Raw genomic sequence first — 18,181 nt, forward strand, 5'->3', positions numbered from 1 at the left:
ACATATTCATATTTAATATATATAGCTAAATAAAAGGCAGTTTACAAAACAGTGTGTCAAGTATGCCTCTAGTCACATAAGCTTATACACATATATAAGTGTATGTTGGTATGCAAGTATGTACATGTACAGCAGAAGTCTGAAAAGATACAAGCCTTATAAAACATAGTTACTTCTGGGATACAGAATGGATATAGAAAAGACGGGGAAGTAGAGTGTGAAGAACAACTTCCACATTTTTTCAATATACTTTTAAAAACATTTTTACATGAGCATTTATTACTTGACATGAACAATTATTACATTAACAAAAAAATAAATTAAGTAATTTAAAATTTTGTGAGGTTAGGACTTTTTTTTAGTTTTAATAATGTATCTTTTTGCTATTTTGGTTTTTTTGTTCTTGGCTCATGTCATTTAATTTTAGGGAAGGTTTTAAATCGGATATTGGCTATCATTTAACAAGCTCTGTAAAGAGTTTCAAATATTCACAAAGCATTAAGCATCTAAACTGTGATCTCTAATACCATTTCCCTGAATGAGGTCTCCTTAGAAAAATGACTGGTTCCAGGGCTAAGGCAAGAAATATGCACAATGAACCTGGAACATCTTACCCCATCAGAAAACAAAGCTATCAAAACTTTCTAGGAACGTGTACACGAGGAGCCATCGTGAACTTCACTGGCCATACATGGGACAATTTGTACATTGGTTAGGATAATAACTGCAATAGTCCAAAACAAAAATGTGCTTAAATTCAAGAGTTCATGATACTAAAACCAATCAACAAGCCTACTGACTGTCTTTGGAGCATGCTTAGGAACCAATTCTTTGCCTTTCGGTGTCTCAGGATAACCAAATAATTAATGATAGAAACTTTTCCTTTATAGAAGGATCCCAGCTAACGAATGATAGGATTAGATTACCATTTTACAACCTTATTGAATCAGTGGGTCCAGGAGATGACTGTCAGTGGCTGCTGATATCACAGAAAGAGACAGCCAATCTGTACTTGTTGGTGGAAGTGCACACAGTTGCCTTCTGATGGCAAGTACTTCCTCCGATCAGTTGAGGGTTTAGAGAAACACAGGCGACAGAACAACATGTTAAACAATAACACAGAGATGCAGCTAGCAAAATGCACACTCTGGGACACACTCTGGGATAGGTGACCGGCTTTCTTCAACCAAAACAAAGGAAAAAGAAGATGCAAGTGGTTGTACCCAAAAGTATCAAAAGAAACTCAAAGAGCTGTTATCATCTAATTTGAATGTATAGTCCTTACTTGGATCCCAATTCAAATAAGCAACCATAAAATGATAATAGTGGTGATAATGACTTATAAAACAATAGGAAAAATCCAAAAACTAGTACTTGAATTTGATGAATTAGGGAGTTGTTCAGTTGTCTTAAGGTGATAATGGTATTTTGTGTGCTTTCAGTCATTAACGTTTGGAGATGAATACAGAAATATTTGTAAATTAAGTGAAACACATCCAGGAAATTATGTGGGGATATAGAAATTATACCTCGATTAAAACATTAACTAAAAATGAGGGGAAGTGTGTAGGGACGTAGATGAAATAACACTGATCACGCATTGATAATTAAGAAGCTGGCTGGTAAATCAGGTTCATTATACTATTCTCTTTACTTTGGTTAATGTTTGAAAACTACCATAGTAGACAAAAAGGCTCTAGGAGTACAGTTAAACTACATACTGATCTGATGTGCCCCACAGCACTGGGTACGTAGCATGTCTTAAATGAATACTTACAAGTTCATTAGAAGATTGCCATAAGATTCTTCAGTTATTGAGAGTAACACACGCAGTTGCCAAACATATTTTATTATTCCACTGAAGTTCTTCATTAGAACAAAAATGATCACAAAGTTGTTCCAAAGAATAGGTCCAGTTTATATGATTAAAAAATATTTGCAATCATAACCCTTTTTATGAGATGCGACGTTATATTCAAAATCTAGTCATTAAGAATTTATCAAATAGATCATTCTATGTTGAATTCAATGACAGAGTATTCCTTAATTTATTTACCCTAAACTAAGATGAGCAGCTAACTCTGAGGTCTTTAGCCCAAGAAGGAGTAGGTGAGGCATAGCCTGCTTTCTCTGCTGCAGAATGCTTCTGGAAAGGATGCTGAAGAACATACTGGAGAAGACGGACCTGGCAAACAATAGAAGCACACAGATACAGATTTCTTCCTCAGAACACTTACCAATTTTCTAAATTCCCAGAATGACAAGGCTAAATTTTTAAAGAAAATGTTTAATCATTTTATGTTTTATTAAGATTTCAGCTATAGCTGTTACTTAAAATTCCTATCATCCCACAGAAAGTTCCTTGAAGTACTAGTTTTGTGCTAAAACAGGAGAGCAAAAACATACCCTGTCACAAACACTACATATATGTGTCCCAATAACTTTGAAGTTCTTTTACAGCATAAAGAGAATTATAATTTTCTAAAATATTTACAAAAATAAAAGAATGTCAGTGGTTTGCAGCCTTTCCAAATCAAGGGCATGGATTCCAACTCATGCTGCTTCCTCATTTTTAATTCGACCCTTGGTAATACACTGAGGCATCAAAGAACACACCTCTTTCAACAGTAATTCTAGGATCAAAATGTCTATTTTTATCCGGTTATAAAATAAGTAAGTCACGGGAATGTAATGTATAGCATGGTGACTAGAGTTAGTAATACTGTATAGCATATTTGAAAGTTGCTAGAAAGTAAATCCTAACTCATCAAAGTAAGTCAAGCAGAGAGAGTCAATTATATAGTTTCACTTACTTGTAGAGCATAAGGAATACCACGGAGGACATTGGGAGAAGGAAAGGAGAAGTGAGTGGGGGGAAATCGGAGGGGGAGACAAACCATGAGAGACTGTGGACTCTGAGAAACAAACTGAGGGTTTTGGGGGGGGGGGGTAAGGGGTTGGTTGAGCCTGGTGGTGGGTATTAAGGAGGGCACGGATTGCATGGAGCACTGGGTGTGGTGTATCAACAATGAATTTTGGAACACTGGGGAAAAAAAAAGAACTCATCACAAGAAAAAAATTTCGTAACTGTCTATAGTGATGTTAACTAGAATTACTGTGGTCATAGTTTCACAATATATACAAATACCGAATCATCATGTCATACACATGAAAGTAATATAATGTTACATGTCAACTATACCTCAACTAAAATATGCTTTTTGGTGGTTTTGTCATTTCCTCGGGTATTGACAAAGGAATGCTTGGTTCTGATAGAAAAAGGTTCATGATTATCTATACTAAGAAAGTACTAAGAAATCAAATAGAGGGTATTACTGTATTACTAATATTTTAAATAGGAAGACTCATCATAATCAACATGGTGCTCTTAGAGCCCCTCTTAATTTCCCCAGGTGCTTTCTGTACATCTCCTTTTACTGAAGTTACTTTTATACCTATCTAATCTCACTTGCTAACTAAAAATCTCCCTGAATACATTTTTATATACTTTTTCATAGCACCTCACATAGATTCTCAAGAAATGTTTGATACAGGCAGGTAAATACAAGTTATGTGCGTAAAGGGTTCCCTGTACAAAGGTTAAAAAAAATCTTTTTCCTTCCCTGCATGAGAATTAAACCCTTAATTAACTTCCTAGGTCTGTTCCCCTAGTCACTTGATAAGGCAATATAGGTGATATATGGTGATATAAGGTGATATATGACAACTGCATATATCACCATATAGCATTGCTTAGGACCGACAAGCAGCTTCTGGATGGGAGATCTGTAAATACCTGCCAAAATGCTTCAGGCTTTGTTTAGCGTGGTGACTTGGTACAAGGCAGGTCTCTTGTGGGGACACTGGAAACAATGCCTATGGAGCTGTGACAAGAGATATGGGTGTCTATGGAACAGGAAGGTTTTAAGCCAGGGCTGCCCCTGCATCGTGCCAGGGTGGGCCTCGTCTCTGCACACCTGAGCCTCGCTGCTGCGCAGGGCTGCTGGCCTGGGTCAACCCCAGGCCTCCTGCGATGGGGAGCCTGATGCTGCCCTGCTGGTCAGCCTGTCTGTCCTCCATCTGAGTTGGGTGGAGCCGAGAGCAGCCTGTGTTAGTCTTATGAATCTGAGTTCACTTGAACCAATAAAGACATCTCTCCACCCACGGTGGGCAGTGCACCCTTACTCAGATATAATTTGGGGGAATGGAAGAAAACAAGGAACAAAAGAGGGAAGGAAGAGAAAGAAGCCAACAGACAGCTAATGAAACATTGCTTCCTCTCCTCAGCTTAGGCTGACTTAACGATAAACACTGCGCTCTCTCCCTTCTCTTTCTCTTTAATACCATAGAAAGATTACATTTTAAAATGTTCTATTTTCTAAAGTGAAAACCGAGATTTGTCAGGCTAATGAAACTACTAAAATAAAAAGTTAATGCAAGTCCCAAGTTAGAAATAACAAAAACAAGGGGCGCCCAGGTGGCTGAGTCAGTTAAATGTCCGACTCTTAGTTTCCTCTCAGGTCATGATCTCAGGGTCGTGAGATCGAGCCCTGCATCCGGCTCCGTGCTCAGTGGGGAGTCTGCTTGAGATTCTCTCTCTCTCCCTCTGCCCCTTCCCCCACTCACGCATGCTCTCTCGCGCACTCTCTAAAATAAATAAATCTTTTAAAAAAAAAAAAAAGCAAAAATAGTTTCTCTCTAGTGCCAACTCTGATCGCTTGGTTGTGACCACATACATGCTGTGGTGGGAATGATTCTGAGGTGGGGCCAGTGTCAGAAAGAGAGCCATGAGCATCGATAACATCTACTCCAGTGCAGGACAGTGACAGCATGAGTTCCAAGGCCAGTCCTCTTCTAAAACACGTATTATGTGCATTGCATTTTCAATAATTGATTATGAAGTATTTGAAGCATACAAGAAGGTATGCAGAACAATACACGAACCCCCGTGTACACTCCAGCCAGCTTCAGAAATCAAATACTTCCATTAGCATTAGAGCCCAGTGTGTCTCCTTCCCTAACTCAGATTTCTTCCTCACCTCAAAGAAACCACTGTCCGAAGATGATGTTTATCATCTTTATTCATGTTGTTACTTTTATTATATATGCATGCATCCCTATGTGGCGTATAGTTTTGCATGTTTTACACTGTATTTAAGGGGTGCTTGTTATATGCCTTTGCCACTTGCTTGTTTTGCTGAACATTATATGTGGTATTCATCCAGGCAGATTCATGTAGATTTAGTTCATCCCGTCTTCACTGTTGTCAGGATTAGTGGACCCACTCGGCTAGTGCCATGGACACCTGCTAGAAGCAAAAAGCTAATTCCCTCTGGAGAGATGCACCCTTAAATCAGGCTTCACTGGGGCACCTGGGTGGCTCAGTCGGTTAAGCATCTGCCTTCGGCTCAGGTCATGATCCCAAGGTCTCAGGATCAAGCCCCACATCAGTCTCCCTGCTCGGTGGGGAGCCTGCTTCTCCCTTTGCCCCATATCCCACTCATGCCCTCTCTCTCAAATACATGAATAAAATCTTTTAAAAAATATGGCTTCACTGGATCTCAGAGATTAAAATCCAGAAGTCCAAAACATAACCAATAAACAGCAGAATCAGACCCTCAGAAATTTGAATAATACAGATACAGGATAAAATGAATCTCTAAAATTTTAAATCCATTAAAAAATAAATTAGAAAATATGAGAAAAGAAGATTCACTGAAAAACAAAAAAAGGGAGACCAGGCAGCAAGAATTCTGGAAAGTTGGTACTGGCAATGGCCTAGTTTAGCATGTCTACAAATAACATAAGTGTGCTTCAAATACGATACATTTAAATTAATAAAAATAAAGCCAGGAGACTCAAACATCTTACCTCTGAAAAATCATTCCTTTCTGCTTTTCTCACTGCGGACTCTGCCATCCAGTTCTTTAGTACATATCTAGGATTAACAGCTTCAGGGGGAAAAGCATGTTTTGGAACAATAAATTACTAAGTCCACACAGGCCATATGAAATTATCCCCCAAATTAGATAAGCTTTAAGAACGGTGCTGGAAGGTGCAAATGAGAAGAAATGATCGGCATCAGTCCATTTTTATTGTTTATAACAATGTACGCTGTTATGGTATAGAAAATACTTTTTGGAGCGTTATGAGCAATACTGTGTTTGTTTTTTCTCTTCAGTGTTTCATTACTTTGGTTTCTTCACCATGTTCAGTTCCCTAAGCACTTTCTAAAGCATGGAGAAAATAGTCAAGGCATCTGAATTAGGCTCTTTCGCCTAGGTGGAGGTTGGAGGAAAGAAGGTGCTGCTTTTAACATCTTTAAGCTCAGAATTCAGACCCGGCTTAGTAGGACTGCTTAACGTTAATGCTGCCAAAAGCAAACATGAAAGGTTACATGCAGGCAAAACTCTTTATAAATTTATATTTTTGAGAGTAACCATGCATTTTGTCATTTTAAAGGAATTATAATAATGGCACATTTAGAAAAATTTCAGAAACTATGTCTTTAGTTGAGATGAGCCTTTTTGCAAATATTTTATCCACTGAGTGGAGAGGAGGGATGCTTCTCCCCACTAGCACAACAGAAATTCTGAGTAGACTTCAGCAATCATCATTTTGTGATTCTCAACAGTTTGCTGAGCTACTTGAATGGAGGAACATACAAATTCTCTTTCAACTTGGTTTTAAGGATCTTCCAAGACATGACATATAATTTAATGATATGATAAGAAGTGCCCTGTGACCCAGTAATTATGTAGGAGCATAGTCTATGAAAACAAATTTAAACATAAAAAAGTATTATTTATATTAAGGAAAACTAGAAACAATTTAAATACTTAGTAGGGGAATAGTTAAGTAAAACACTGCATACACTTTCAAAGAAATATTGTGCAGCTGTTAAAAATGTTACATTATAAAAGCAAGAGAAAATGCCTTATTTACTTTTAGCAAAAGAAAGAAAGACCTAAATTATACCATTGTATGATTACTACTACATTTTTTTTCCTAATCAACACTCACAGAAATAGAGAGACTAGAAGTTAAATGTATCAAAAAGTAAATAATAACTATGTTTGGGAAAACGGGATTTTTTTTAGTCTATCAGTTTGCATTTTTCAAATTTTAAAGAATTCATACAGTACTTGTTTAAAACAAAACACATATACACAGAAAATACATACAAACAAAAAGGAAACCAACATGCAAAGGGAATTGTGGAAATGCTTAGCATAGGCAGAGGGAGAGTGGAGCCTTCCAAAGAAAAGTTTCACAAATTGGACAGGCATTTCATAGAAACCTAGCAATGAAATATTGTTAAAACATACTGGAAATCTCAGCTACAAGAGCAGAAGTGCTTTGGACCAAGTTATAAATATACAAATATGCATTTGTATATATATGTAAATAAATATACAAACTACTTGGAAATCAGAACATTATAGATCTGTTTTTAAGATTCTTTGAGGAGTTATTGGATTCTGTACCTTTTTATCTAGTTGGGAACTTTCTCAACTTTTAATTTTAAGCAGTGGGTTATGAGGATTATGTCCACACACAAACCCTGCCAGGGTTCCATGTAATGTAGTACTCCCTGATCCACTGGGGTGTTGACTACTTATGGGCAGGGCTCAAATTCTCTTTGTAGTTTCAGCTTTGAACAATGTGACTGTACAAAAAAGGGGGCATGTAATAGGGGCTGAGTCTATTTTTCTTTTTTTTTTCTTTTTTTTTTTTTTAAAGATTTATTTATTCATTTGACAGAGAGAGATCACAGTAGACAGAGGCAGGCAGAGAGAGAGAGAGGGAAGCAGGCTCCCTGCTGAGCAGAGAGCCCGATGCGGGACTCGATCCCAGGACCCTGAGATCATGACCCGAGCCGAAGGCAGAGGCTTAACCCACTGAGCCACCCAGGCGCCCCTGAGTCTATTTTTCTGAAGAAGCAAATTTAGTGCTGGAAGAGATTTAAGGCTATGATTTACTGACTACATCATAATATAAATAAAGCATGTCATTGCTACCATCCAATTGGAAAAATTAACGTATCAGAAAGTCAGCAGACTCGATGGCCATAAAACACTAAACTCTCCAAATTATTAAACACAACTAATCTCTCATAGGCTGGCAATGCAACTGGAAAATGGTAGTTCTATTTATCATTTATCTAACTCAACAAAAATAAATCTTACTCTCATTGTTAAATAGTTATTAAAATACTTGAAGAGAAAAATTATTATAAATATCGCATCTTCCCTTGTTCCTTTTCTCTGTTTCCCTCTTTTTTTTAATGTCCAGGAGGAAGAATTACGAAGGAAATTTTTCTTTTATTCTATTATCTACAAAAGGTCCGGTCTGAAATATCTACGTGAGGTCACAGCTTAAATTTACACTAACCCCTTAACAGAGAGCACTTTCACCTTGATTCCCAAATGATCTTGCTTAATTTCTCTTGAGAGTCCTCAGCACACAAAGGAAATGTCTCAGACTTGCAATCATACAAGCATTCTCTGTGTGTTCTTTTCCCAAAGAGAAGTTTGTGCAGAGCCAATCCCAGTCTGGGCCAATTCATTCTCCGTGATCAGTGAGCATGCCATTTGCAAGGTGACAGATGGGGAAGTCTGCAAACTAGGCCTGGGATTGTATTTTCCAATGAGGCGCACACCCAGGATTTCAACATAGTTGGCCTGGAGTGCTAAAACACCTGTTCTAAGGACAAGTAAAGATTCTCCTGAGCACATGCCACAAATTCACAGCTAGGCACAAAGAAAGAATTATGTGGATGCATTTTCAGACTCACAACCAAGTTAGTTTTTTTCGCAGATGCGGCTGTTTTAGAGCTTTTTAAAACCTCCCCCCAGCAATATCAACCCTGTCATATAATGCAGGAGCCACAATGGCTGTTCTCAGGGCACAGTAATGACAGGAATAAAAAGCATTTATTAAACAAAATTTTACTATGATCTTGGGCTGGGTGGGCACTATGTGACACAGAAGAGAAGTGATCAATGCCCTTTGGTGGCTTATGATCATAGAGTTATTTGGAGGCTTAAAAATAATAAAGTTTATAGAGTTTTTTTTTTTAATCTAAGAACTTTAAAACACTCCTCTTTGATGTTCCCATTGCTTGCAACTTGGAGCATTTACCAAAAAAATTTAAAGCAAATCTTCCCCTGGAATCCCTGGCTGGCTTAGCTGGTAGAGCACGCAACTCTTAACTGTAGGCTCGTGAGTTCAAGCCCCACATTGGGTGTGGAACTTACTTAAAAAAAAATTCTTCCCCTAACGTACTATTGATTCTTTTAAACGTTTTGAAATAATATACAGCAGCATATTTTTAGTCTTTGGGTTTCTAAAAAACATAGTCATTCCAGTCTATTAAACAAAGATATTTAATGTACTCTATACGAACGTAATAGCTGATACGTACTGAGTACTTATTATGTGCCAACTACGATCTCCCTGATTTTGTGCAACAATCCATGATGTAAATGCGTTTTACAGATGGGGAAACAAAAGTGAGGTCAAATGGATAGAAATGTTTTAAAACTGGACTGTCGTGGCACCTCTGTGGCTCAGTCGTTAAGCACCTGCCTTGGGCTCAGGTCATGATCCCAGGATCCTGGGATTGAATCCCACATCGGGCTCCTTGCTCAGTGGGAAGCCTGCTTCTCCCTCTCCCACTCCCCGTGCTTGTGTTCCCTCTCTTGCTGTCTCTCTCTGTCAAATAAATAAATAAAATCTTTAAACACACACACACGCTGGACTGTCACGATTGCGCAGTTTTAATTTAGTTTAAAAAAATCACTGTATACTAGAAATGAATGAATTTTGTTATGTAAATATACCTCAATAAAGCCACTAAAAAAGTATATATACACACCAGAAAGAGAAAAAGAGGGATGAAGGAATCAAGTGACCCGCTTAATAACATCTAGGAAAAATAGAGCTGAACCAGAGCTCAGGTACAGCTGGTCCAACTCCAGAGGCCAGGCCATGCTGCCCCTCTAAAAAAAGAAACTCAGGTCAGGAGCTGAGAAATGAAGACTCTGTAAGGGAAATGATGAACAAGACTTCCTACACTGGACACTCTTCTTAGATATTTTATTTCTTCATGGCTGTTCAGTTCAATTCCACATCCCTGGACACACTGTGCCATGAATTTGTGCAATTTCTTACATATTTGCATTTTCATATCAATTAAATAGATAGTAATACATGGAAGTGTACCTTTAAAAAAATAACGGCGCTTTTATCAGACCATTGCTCTTTGTGGAAATTTATCTTTCTCCCTTCCTTGAGAACACACTGTTTCAGTATTACTACTTCTCTAAAGTAACTGAAAGCTGCAGCCTTGAGTTCATTACATTCTTTCATTAACCACTTCATCCATCCTGCCGTAAGCAAACAAATCCAGATACTTTCGATTTCTTCTTTCTCTTAACTGTTGAGTGTCCACATTCTGAGCTGGCTTATGAATTCTGTGTGACTGCACCTGTGGCCGGCAATGAAATCCATGCTGAGCCCCAAATAGATCACTCACTTCCCTGTAAAAGCTAAACCTGGTTTTATTTCTATGATAATGCCCTGAGTTCAAGAAGGAATCTCATTCCATAACGTAACGTGGAATGTGAGCGTCATCCTTATTTCATCCCCACAGTTCAGCCACCCTGACGACACACACTAACTCTCTAGATGAGTCCTAAGGAAGGCAACAGGACTCAAGGACCTCGGACCTTCTGTCCGAACTTCTTTGGTCTCGTTAGAATCCGCACTGCGTAAAGAACTAACTTCCTTTTTGTTCTTCTCCGATCCAAGTGTGAAGTCACATGGTAAACTAAAATCGATATATAGAGATGATTCCTTGTTAGAGCCATCACTTACTGGATGTATATTTTGGCCCATGTACTGTACCAGCAAACTTTACATACATTATTCTTCATCATTATAACAATGCTGCAAAATATCCCCATTTTACAATAGCTAAGGGCCTTGAAACTCAGAGTTAACTATCTTTCAGATCATACAGCTAAAAGGTGGCAAGATGAGATTCATCTGCCAGATCCCCAAACTCACATTCTTCCCACCATAACCCAAACTACCTTGTCTCTCTACCATCTCTTAGGACAATATTATTTTTAACATCAATATGCAAACTTATTAAAAGTGGAACTGTTATACTCCGTTAAAGGTCATTTAGAAAAGCTTGTAGCTGACACTTCAACTCAACTAAAATATACTCAACTAGAATTATCCTAGTTAAAAACAAGCCAAAAGGGTGCCTGGGTGGCTCAGTTGGTTAGGTGACTGCCTTTGGCTCAGGTCATGATCCTCGAGTCCTCGGATCGAGTCCCGAATCCAGTTCTCTGCTCAGTGGGGAGTCTGCTTCTCCCTCTGACCCTCCCCTTCTCATGCTCTCTCTCTCTCAAATAAATAAACAAAATCTTAAAAAAAAAAAAAAAACAACAACAACCTAAAACCAAAACCAAAAAACAACCCTCAGTTGTTACTCAAGTAATTACATGCTTTTATGTGATAATCATTAAAGTTGAAAAAAATCAAAAGGTCTACTCACTTGTCATTCTTTTTCTTCTTTCAGAATCTGAATCATTCATGTTACTAATAAAGAATAAAACAAAGGACAAAATTAACCATTGTCTCCTCATATCTTCTTTTTAAAAGGATGGGAATTATTTCACAAGACAAATATTGGGGAAAAAAAAAACATTTAAAAATCACATTGAGGGGCGCCTGGGTGGCTCAGTTGGTTAAGCGACTGCCTTTGGCTCAGGAGGTGATCCCAGAGTCCGGGGATGGAAACCCACACCGGGCTCCTTGCTCAGTGGGGAGCCTGCTTCTCCCTCTCCCATTCTCCTGCTTGTGTTCCCTCTTTCACTCTCTCTCTGTCAAATAAATAAATAAAATCTTTTTTAAAAAATCACACTGAATCAGTGTCTGAAAGGAAGGTAGAAAATACTGAGTTTGATTAAATAATATATAAAATACTACCTTGTTTATTTTAGCTAATCCCAAACCTTTTATTTTTACAAATTAAAAAGTTTTGTCTAAAAAAAAAAATCTAAATTGTCTGATACTTTTATTTTAAACAGTTTTCTGAAAATAATTCCGTTGTTTTCTTTTCTTGATTAATCACGTTCATCTGTACAAACAGCCCTCAGGGGCAATTAAACTGGGAAGGGCTATTTCTCTCCATCTCTTCCTTCAGAGGCCATGACCTACAATGTCTTTACTCCCAAGTTCATTTCATCTACTTCACTGTAATTTATGAAGCAAAGTAACTTCCTTTTTTTTTTTTTTAAGATTTTTTATTTATTTATTTGAGAGAGAGAGAGATCACAAGTAGGCAGAATGGCAGGCAGAGAGAGGAGGAAGCAGGCTCCCTGCAGAGCAGAGAGCCCAATGCGGGGCTCAATTCCAGGACCCTGGGATCATGGCCTGAGCTGAAGGCAGAGGCTTTAACCCACTGAGCCACCCAGGTGCCCCATCAAGTAACTTCTTACAAAGGTATACGATGTGACAACTAATAGGTACTGGCTAGAAGCCTGGGGAGCTGTCCTCAGGGCTTCGGGGCATGGGTTCTCTGGGCCACCTGGGGAAGCAGTGTTATCAGAGTTGAGGTGAACAGACCAGTGCTGTCTTCATGCGTGGGGTGTTGCCACGGACACCTCAGCATGTTCAAAGTACCCAGGAGTAAAAGGGAAATGTTGGCCCCTGGGGCAAATAATACATTATATGTTAATTTAAAAAATTAAAATTAAAGAGAGAGACAAGATGGCGGGGAAGTAGGAGGAGGCGCCTTTTCAACCTGCACCCTAAAGTGAGCTGATTACCTACCAAAGAACTCCGATCACCCATGAAATCAGCCTGAGATCAGAATTATACACGTCTGGATCTCTACGGGGGCCAGAAGACGCCGGTGGGCAGGTAAAGTGGAGTGGGAACGTCGGACTGATATCGGAAGATAAACAAAAGGGGGAGGGAGCCACCAGAGGCGACCGACTGGAAAATAATACCCCAATACGAGAGTGCCCGGCATCTGGGGACCAGCATTAACTTGGAGTCTTGTTGAAAGCACTCAAAAGAGCAAAGACTCGCGCGGGGAAATTGTGGGAATCGGGGCGGATAGGGATAGGGGCTTAAGTCCCCAGACCCAGGGCAGCATCCCCTGGCGCTGAGCCGGAGAGTGCGGCGGAGAAACCTGGTCTTTGTCCCGGACCCGCCAGTGCGCCCGAGAACGGGTGGAGTCCGGCTCCCGTGAGGGGCTGGGGCCACGCCAGACGGCAGAACGCGCACCTTCCTGGAGATGCGCGCGTGCCTCAACCTCCCCTGAGAGAGGTGCACGAACGCCCAGCCTGGTGTTCTGGGACCCACGCGGTGATAGACCCACGCGGCGATAGAGCCGATAGAGCTGGAGGCGCCGCGGCCCAAACCATCCCCTGGGAGAGGTGCGCGCAAGACCTGAGCTCTCAGCCCCAGCCAGCGGGAAAATCTCAGTGTGCGATTGCTGCTTGGAACCTCTCTGGCGGTCTGGAGCTGCCCAGACAGCCACAGCTGCCTTGGTTTTGCGTACAAGCAGGAGATCCTGCGTCCCCAGGGACCGTGACTCAGAACCTGCTCTGCCAGCGGCCCAGCGGCTGCAGCACCTGCAGGGGAGCAGACTGAGGCTTCTCTCTGAGAGGGAGGTTGGGGTGCAGTTTTCTTTCCTCTAAACCTCCAAAAACCATCAAAAGCTGTCAAGGCGAGAGAAAAGAAGTGAACAAACATAAAAACCTCCAGAGAACAAAAACCTGAAAAAAACGTTTTTCTCAGAGCCCACCCCCTTGAGGGGGTTGGGAGGACTTAACTCAGGGAACATCATTGACTGAAAACCCACGTGGCAGCCCCCTCCCCCAGAAAACAAATCAGGAAAAAAAAAAAAAAAAAGACTACAAGAGAACAACCACCACTACTTCATAGATACAACTTTTATTTTTAATTCTTTCCCACTATTCTGGTTCATTTTTTTTCTTTTTTTATATAGATAATTTTTTAACCTATTTACCATCACAGTGAGATGTCCAGTACATCAAATTCCATGATAAACTTCTAACCTGAATTTTTTGATACATACACATGTGTTTTTCTTTTGCTTTTCTATTTTCTTAATTTTTAAAAAAATTTTTAATTTAGTTTAGTCCAGTTTATTCCTTTTTTATTTTTATTTTCTAATATTCATATAGAGTTAAACTTCAAGGTAACCCCCTTTCTCCAAGCAATGCTACCCCTATAGGTGAACCAATTTTTAATCCCCCTTTTTCTTAGGAAAGTTGAGTCCTTTAACAAAGATATCAAGATACATCCAGGAAGAATCAAAATATCCTTCCTCGCCCACACCGAGAATCTATAACCATGCTCCCATCTTTTTCTTCTGCCAGTGTCTCTGTGTATTTATGTTTGTCTGGATAGTATATAAATCTTATACTTGGGGTTCTTCTTGACGAGGCTCCTCCTTTTTTTTGCTTATATATATATTTTTTTTCTCTCGTCATATACTTTTATCAGTCTTTTTGTTTGTCTGTTTTTGTTTGTATACGTCATAAACCTTACCCTGGGGCCCATTTGGGCTGAACCTTCACTTTTATCTTCCCTTTTTTTCCTGTCTCTCTCTCTCCCTCTTTTTTCTTTTTCTTTTCTTTTTTCTCTCATTTGGGTGGGGAATCCTGAGTGCTCAGAAGCGTTCCAGGGTGCACCTTGACTGCACCACGGTCAATACATCCAGCTACATCTGTCCAGTCATCTCTCACCAAAATGACTAGGAGGAGGAATCCCCAACAGAAGAAAAATACAGAGGATGGGCCTTCTGCAACAGAGCTAACGGCTATCAACATAGACAATATGTCAGAAAGAGAATTCAGGCTAACAATTATCCAGGCAATAGCTAGGTTGGAGAAAGCCATGGATGACCAAACAGAATTGATTAGGGCAGAATTGAAAGCGACCAGAGAGGAGGTTCATAATGTTAGGGCAGAGCTGAAGGCCACCAGGGATGAGGTTCACAACGCTCTCAATGAGTTCCAATCTAATCTAAATTCTCTAAAAGCTAGGGTAACTGAGACAGAAGATAGAATTAGTGATCTGGAGGACAAACAAATAGAGAGAAAGGATCAGGAGGAAGCCTGGAACAAACAGCTTAGAAGCCACGAAAACAGAATCAGGGAAATAAATGATGCCATGAAACGTTCCAACGTCAGAATTATTGGAATCCCTGAAGGGGAGGAGAAAGAAAGAAGTCTAGAAGATATAGTGGAACAAATTTTTCATGAAAATTTTCCCAATCTTGCGAATGGAACAAGTGTTCATGTACTAGAAGTAGAAAGGTCCCCCCCCAAGATTATAAATTCAAAAAAAACATCCAGGCACCTCATAGTAAAATTGAGGAATCATAATTGTAGATACAATCTCTTGAAAGCTGCTAGGACAAAGAACCTCCTTACATACAGAGGAAAGCCCATCAGAATAACATCAGACCTGTCCACAGAGACCTGGCAAGCCAGAAAGGGCTGGCAAGATATATTCAGGGCACTAAATGAGAAGAACATGCAGCCAAGAATACTTTATCCAGCAAGACTGACATTCAAAATGGATGGAGAGATAAAGAGTTTCCAAGACCGGCAAGGCTTGAAAGACTATGCAACCACCAAGCCGACACTGCAGGAAATATTAAGGGGGGTTCTATAAAAGAGGAAAAATCCTAAGAATAGCATTGAACAGAAATATAGAGACAATCGACAGAAAGAAAGACTTCAAAGATAACACAATGTCAATAAAAACGTATCTCTCAATAATCACTCTCAATGTGAATGGCCTAAATGCACCCATAAAACGACACAGGGTTGCAGATTGGATAAAACGACAGGACCCATCCATATGTTGTCTACAAGAGACCCATTTTGAACCTAAAGATACACCCAGACTGAAAGTGAAGGGATGGAGAAGCATCTTTCACGCCAATGGGCCTCAAAAGAAGGCCGGGGTAGCGATTCTCATATCAGATAAATTAGATTTTAAACTAAAGACAGTAGTCAGGGATACAGAAGGACACTACATCATTCTTAAAGGGACTATCCACCAAGATGATCTAACAATTGTAAATATCTATGCCCCCAATATGGGAGCAGCCAATTACATAAGAAAACTATTAATCAAGATAAAGAGTCATATTGATACGAATACATTAATAGTAGGAGATCTTAACACGCCTCTCTCAGAAATAGACAGATCATCGAAGCAGAAAATCAATAAAGAAATAAGAGCATTGAATGACACATTGGACCAGATGGACCTCATAGATATATACAGAACATTCCACCCTAAAACAACAGAATACTCATTCTTCTCAAGTGCACATGGAACCTTCTCCAGAATAGACCACATACTGGGTCACAAATCAGGGCTCAACCGATACCAAAAGACTGAGATGATTCCCTGCATATTCTCAGATCACAATGCTTTGAAACTGGAGCTCAATCACAAGGAAAAGTTCAGAAGGAACTCAAATACCTGGAAGCTAAAGACCACCTTGCTTAAGAATGCTTGGATCAACCAGGAGATCAAAGAAGAACTTAAACAATTTATGGAAACCAATGAGAACGAAGACACTTCACTCCAAAACCTATGGGATACAGCAAAGGCGGTCCTAAGGGGGAAATTCATAGCCATCCAAGCCTCCCTCAAAAAAATTGAAAAATCCAGAATACACCAGCTGTCTCTACACCTTAAAGAACTGGAGAATCAACAACAAATCAAACCAACTCCACACGTAAGAAGGGAAATAATCAAGATTAGAGCAGAGATCAACGAGGTAGAAACCAGAGATACAGTAGAACGTATCAACGAAACTAGAAGCTGGTTTTTTGAAAGAATCAATAAGATCGATAAACCATTGGCCACACTAATCCAAAAGAAAAGAGAGAAAGCCCAAATTAATAAAATTATGAATGAAAAGGGAGAGATCACAACTAACACCAAGGAAGTAGAAACAATCATCAGAAGCTATTATCAACAGTTATATGCCAATAAGCTAAGCAACCTAGATGAAATGGATGCATTCCTGGAAAACTATAAACTCCCAAAATTGAACCAGGAAGAAATTGACAACCTGAATAGACCGATATCTAGTAACGAGATTGAAGCAGTGATCAAAAACCTCCCAAAAAACAAGAGCCCAGGACCTGACGGATTCCCTGGGGAATTCTATCAAACTTTCAAAGAAGAAATAATACCTATTCTCCTGAAGCTGTTTCAAAAAATTGAAGCAGAAGGAAAACTTCCAGACTCTTTTTATGAAGCCAGCATCACCCTGATCCCCAAACCAGGCAAAGACCCTACCAAAAAGGAGAATTTCAGACCGATATCACTGATGAATATGGATGCTAAGATTCTCAACAAGATCCTAGCAAACAGGATCCAACAGCACATTAAAAAGATTATCCACCATGACCAGGTAGGATTCATCCCTGGGTTACAAGGATGGTTCAACATTCGCAAATCAATCAATGTGATAGAACAAATCAATAAGAGAAGAGAGAAGAACCACATGATCCTCTCCATTGATGCAGAAAAAGCTTTTGACAAAATCCAGCATCCGTTCCTGATTAAAACGCTTCAAAGTATAGGGATAGAGGGAACATTCCTGAACTTCATCAAATCTATCTATGAAAAACCCACAGCAAATATCATCCTCAATGGGAAAAAGCTTGCAGCCTTCCCATTGAGATCAGGAACACGACAAGGATGCCCACTCTCACCACTCTTGTTCAACATAGTATTAGAAGTCCTAGCAACAGCAATCAGACAACAAAGAGAAATAAAAGGTATCCAAATTGGCAAGGAAGAAGTCAAACTCTCTCTCTTCGCAGATGACATGATTCTTTATATGGAAAACCCGAAAGACTCCACCTCCAAACTACTAGAACTCATACAGCAATTCAGTAATGTAGCAGGATACAAAGTCAATGTCCAGAAATCAGTGGCTTTCTTATACACTAACAATGAAAATACAGAAAGGCAAATTAGAGAATCGATTCCATTTACTATAGCACCAAAAACCATAAGATACCTCGGAATAAACCTAACCAAAGAGGTTAAAGATCTGTACTCGAGGAACTACAGAACACTCCTAAAA

General features: G+C 39.5%; 1 protein-coding gene across 5 annotated transcripts in view; it reads right to left on the minus strand.

Annotated features, from left to right (window-relative positions):
• Positions 1-339: 339 nt before the first annotated feature.
• Positions 340-18,181, minus strand: part of LOC308348187 (protein adenylyltransferase SelO-like) — a 44,617-nt gene continuing 26,775 nt past the window's right edge. For 2 of the 5 annotated variants that reach the window (XM_080812142.1, XM_080812140.1), the window contains 3 exons: positions 11,573-11,616; positions 5,872-5,951; positions 340-2,185 (listed from right to left, as the gene is read on the minus strand). In XM_080812142.1, the coding sequence (XP_080668268.1) occupies positions 2,063-2,185; positions 5,872-5,951; positions 11,573-11,616 (247 nt within the window). In that variant the 3' untranslated portion in view covers positions 340-2,062. The remainder of the gene's footprint in view (positions 2,186-5,871; positions 5,952-11,572; positions 11,617-18,181) is intronic. The other 3 variants (XR_013967317.1, XM_080812141.1, XM_080812143.1) reach the window with 3 other exon arrangements.

This window comes from Martes martes, assembly GCF_963455335.1.
Source record: "Martes martes genome assembly, chromosome: 8".
Classification (NCBI taxonomy): domain Eukaryota; kingdom Metazoa; phylum Chordata; class Mammalia; order Carnivora; family Mustelidae; genus Martes; species Martes martes.